The 5,323-nt window shown below is 27.0% G+C and overlaps 1 protein-coding gene across 1 annotated transcript in view; it reads left to right on the forward strand.

The window, feature by feature from the left end:
• Positions 1–4,468: 4,468 nt before the first annotated feature.
• Positions 4,469–5,323, forward strand: part of LOC107024036 (NEDD8 ultimate buster 1) — a 6,723-nt gene continuing 5,868 nt past the window's right edge. The window contains exon 1 of the mRNA XM_015224915.2: positions 4,469–4,840. Within this exon, the coding sequence (XP_015080401.1) occupies positions 4,527–4,840 (314 nt within the window). The 5' untranslated portion in view covers positions 4,469–4,526. The remainder of the gene's footprint in view (positions 4,841–5,323) is intronic.

A 5,323-nucleotide genomic window follows, 5' to 3' on the forward strand; every position in this document is an offset into this window, starting at 1 on the left:
AAACAGCAGTTCATCAATTTTTTTTATTTTTTCTTTGTAATCGAATTCAGGTTAGTGTTTATTGGATTAAAATTCATGTTTATTATTGCAATAATTATACAATGTTCTATTGGATTTACAAATTTTGATTTATGTGCGTTCGTTATTGTGGTGTCGTAATTTTTTATTTTTTTGAAAACTGGTTTCAAAATATGATTATTTTAAACAGAAATTTCGTACTATACAATTATATACTTTTTGTTGATGTAGTATTTGTATATTATAAAGAAGATCAGTGTAAGCGAATACAAGTAATCGTTGGTGATAATTGTATATAGCCATAAAGCAAGTGTTTTGCTTTTGATACAATTATATACCTTTTTTTTTAATGTAGTATTTGTATATTAAAAAGAATATCAGTGTAAAATCAATTCAGTAATTTGATTGTATAATAGTGTTGTATTAATTGTATATATGATCTCTTTGAATGATTTGAAATATATTTTTTTGTATAATTGTACAGATAATGGCTTTATTAGCTATTTTGGTTACACATTCTGGTTAATATGTGTACATGAAATATAGTAGTTAAACATGAGAATATATACAATTGTCTAAATGACTTTGTATATACTCCAATAATATATGAACTTAATATATACTAACTTCAATAATTTGTATATAACTACTAAAATATACAAATTACAATCATATATGAAATTTTCCCATCTGTATAACTAAATCCAATTACTTTGTGTATACATGTATACAAAAACAAAAATAATAATGAGCCTTTAATATACAATCCGCTACTCCCACTATTAAAACTTAGTATATATGTATATAAAAACAGTCAATTTTGAAAACAGTCATGGACAGATCAATTTTTGTATATGTATATAAACTTAATATATACTAACTTCAATAATTTGTATATAACTAATAAAATATACAAATTATAATCATATATGAAATTTTCCCGTCTTATAACTAAGTCCAATTACTTTTTGTATATATATACAAAAACAAAATAATAATGAGCCTTTAATATACAATCTGCTACTACCACTATTAAGACTTAGTATATTATTCATTATACATAACTTAAAGTATGTATAAAGTAATCAAATCCACAGACACATTACAAATATATAACTAAAACATATGTGTACTAAACATGCAATATACTATATACAATTATGTGAATACAAAATTTATTTAAACAATAATTTTTTGTAGATCGACATCTGAGTAACAAAAAAATTGTATCTAAATTTGTGTTTTAAGCCACTACCTCATAATTATGATGTTCTTCAGATCCGTCAACTTCACATGCATTTTCCTCTGAATCAATGTTTACTGCTTTCCTCTTTCTTCCTCCTTGTACAATTTTAATGCCTCTAGCTTTAGCATTGTTAATAACTTCTTGAACTGCCGTAGGGTCATATTTTTTCTTTGATCTCAATTCTTCCATTGTTTGTTCATGTTGAACTTGTTTTGATTTTACCATAGACCCTACATCAACCCCAAAATCTTGAGTTAAACCCATTGAAAACAATGGTAAATTGTCAACAAAATTGACATGCAATGGAATACCTCTGACAATCCTCATAGATGAAGATGATTCATTCATTCTGTGACTAATTTGAGATCTAATAAGAACAAACAATCGATTATTTCATCAAAAAAATATGAAAAAACATAAGAAACACAATACATATACAATTGTTGAATAAGGAAAAAAAAAGGAAAACGACTAAAATTTAGGACGAAAATTGAATTCAACTTTGGGAGGGAGTAATTGAATTTTGGACAATTTGAAATTCAAATCGGATAAAAGTATTAATTGTAGGAGAAAAATGTGGAATATGAATAGGAGAGATAATATTAATTTATGTAAAATTATATACAAAATTAAAAAAAAAAGTTTTTATACTATTGGTTATATAATAGGTGGTGGACCCCATTAATTATAGCAAAAAAAAATAAACTATAATTATAGAAAGTAAATAAATTAAACTATACCCATATTATATAATTACTTAGGAATGTTTGCCATTCCATATAATTTTCCCTTTAATGGTTATTTATCATAGTTATAATTTGCTATGATTATTACTTATTACTAATATTGTATATTATTTGTGTGGGTTGACTACAAGTTTGTATAATTAGTCATATTTGTATATATATAATTCGCAAAAGTATACAGATAAATATGTATAATATACAATTATCTTATTGATATAGATATACAATTCACCTCTCCCACTCTCTGTCCTCTCTCGCTAGCTTCTCTCCTCCCTCTCTCAATCTCTCTTGCTATATATACAATATGTATAATATATAATTATCTAACTGATATACATATACAATTCACCTCTCTCCCACTCTCTACGCTCTCTCGCTCACCTCTCTCCTCCCTCTCCCAATCTCGCTCGCCTCTCTCGTCTTTCTCCCAATTTCACTTGTCATATATACAAATACATATATATAATATATAATTATCTAACCGATATACATATACAATTCACCTCTCACCTATTTTTTGCCCCCTCTCTCGCCTCTCTCCTCCCTATGACATGTAACTACAAATTGTAATTATCAAACTATAGCTATAGAAAATAATTGGGCCATTTTTTGAGTGGCTATGAAAGTTCCCCTATTATCTAACCCTCGTCGTCTACAAACTTGTGATCGTATTCTTAGTAGTTGTTTGGTCATGCGATATTATATCACGATATAAAATTGTGAGATAGAATCAGTGTTTGAACATGCGATTTCACCTTAATTCATCGAGTGATTTCATATCATGAGATGGAATGTCATATTCTCCAAAAATCATGGAGCTTAGAAAAATTGATACACAAGTTTATAATTTTTTAAAACAACCCAACAAATATTTGGAGCTTGGAAAAATAGATTCAAAATACTGAAACAAGGTATGAACCATTATGACACACAAGTGAAAATTCTCATAGCTTGTGTAGTATTACATAATTATTTGCGAAAACAAATAATAAAATATTTATGTTTTGTGATCATGAAAATATAGTTGAGGATGATATTAACAAAAAAAAATGACTCAAAGCAACAATGTTGGTTTGTCTTCTCGGTCACATGATCGAGCAATGCAAGTTCAACGTAAGAAAATTGTCGTTATTATATGAGGGGATTATATTAAAAACTAGTTCACTACAATTTATGTTCACTTTTTTTATTGAATTAAAACTTGATAAAATAATTACTTAAGTGAGAAACAAATAGTTTTGTAGTAATTTATTATGCGGTTTTATAATTTTTGTTTATTCTGTAAGATTGAATAAAAAATTGTAATTATTTTAATAGTTTTACAAGATTCTTATGTTTATGAGAAAATGTATAACACAAAAATTCCATATCGCATGTCAAAACATTCAATTTCATTTCATAATTCCATATCACAATACTGTATCGCATGACCAAACATGCCCTTAATTTGACGGAAACACTTATATACCTTATCAAACGATTCATTAAACGTATATAAAGTTGAATAAGTAAATTATGCATTTTATAAGATAATTTCATATGAAATACATTTGAATTGATTTAAATCACGGTAGGTAGAATATATGTATTTAGTTATTCAACCCTATACAATTTAGATGTCTATTTATTCATACTCAAAATTGGAAAACATAAATATTACTCTATTTGAGATCATATTAAATAATATATTTATATATTATGCATCACATAAAATATTTATTATTTATCTTTGTGCTTGTGAACATTCATAAAATTCATAAATCAATAAACAACACTATTCATCAAGAAAATCACAATGTTCTAGCTTTCAAACTACGATAGAAGAAATGAAAGAAAACTTAGATTAATCTCTAATTTATATTCGAGGTTTTTTTCTTTATATGTGACTTTTTTTCTATAGAAACTCTTTTAAAATAGATTATTATATGCTCGTATATTAATTGGTATGAAAATAAGATTAAATAAAATTATTTCATGAGTGAAATAAATAATTCCAGACCAATTAATACTTTTAAAATAATATATGACTGATAAAAAATAATTTATTCATAAGTTCAAAAACTCTTGAATCTTGCTACAAGTTCTCTATAATATTTTATAGCTTCTTCAATTAAAATAAGAGAACAAATTAAACAAGAATTCGAAAACTTATTTCAATGTAAATTAGAACAAACAAATTATAAATAAATACTAAATAACAAATTCTAAACAACTTAGAATTTATAATCTAACATAACTTTGAATTATTATTTCACCAATAATTAAATAATATTATAATTTATCTCAAAATTATTATTCTTTACTTCTCGTACCAAACGGCCCTCGTAAAAACTTGTGGGGCTTCAAGTGTAATTATTTTAAAAAAAAAAAAGTCCCATGTTTTCGATAGAGACCAGGTATTTTTTCTCCAAAGGACTAAACATTCTATATATATAAACAAGATTCCAAGTCTTCTCTCTTAAGTTTAAAGACTTGAAGAATCCAACTTTTTACTATTTTCTCTGCAAAATAAGGATATGGGGTCAGCAAAATTGAAGATTGGAGGGGCATGGAGTGGTGTATTGGAAGTGGAATTGGAAGAATGGACAGTAGTGATGTTAAGAGAAGAGGTAGCAAAAAGATCGGGTCATGGTGGAGGACCCGAAACAATTAACCTTATATGTGCTGGTAAATTGTTGAAAGATGGTGATGGAACTGAAAAGTTGAGCCAATTGGGTGTTAGAAACAATGCAAAGATTTTGGCTTCAAGGGTTTCTGTTGATCAAGGGAAGTCTGTAAAAGAAGAGTCTTTAGCTGAGGAAGAACGTTCTACTAGGCTTTCAAGGCTAAAGTTAGTATCTTTTTGTCATTCTTTATGTTCTTTTGCTGTATTACTTGATGGGGTTTGGGTGATCAGAGTGAAAGTAGTGTCTTTTTTTTTTATCTTGTTGAATCACTTGATGGGGTTGTGTGATCAGAGTGAAAGTAGTGTCTTTTTTTAGCTTGAAGTAGTGTCTGATTTAGCTGCTAGTTTGGTACATATAAAAGAAGAATAAGGCTAAAGATAGCTTTTTTATGGTTATTCTTTATGTTATTTTCATGTTGTTCTCTTGATTATAGTATACTATGTGAGTTTTGTTCCTACAGGGTGATCAAAGTCATGTTTAGCTTTTATCTTGGTAACATAAAATTGATTTTGTTTGTGATCATTGTTGTGTGTCTGCGTATGGGGGTTCTTTAATAGTATGATCAGAGTGAAAGTAGTGTCTTGTTTAGCTTTTATCTTCGTACATGGAATTGATTTTGATTGTGATCATTGTTTTTTTTTTTTTTT

The sequence above is a fragment of the Solanum pennellii genome, chromosome 7 (genome assembly GCF_001406875.1).
Source record: "Solanum pennellii chromosome 7, SPENNV200".
Taxonomy (NCBI): domain Eukaryota; kingdom Viridiplantae; phylum Streptophyta; class Magnoliopsida; order Solanales; family Solanaceae; genus Solanum; species Solanum pennellii.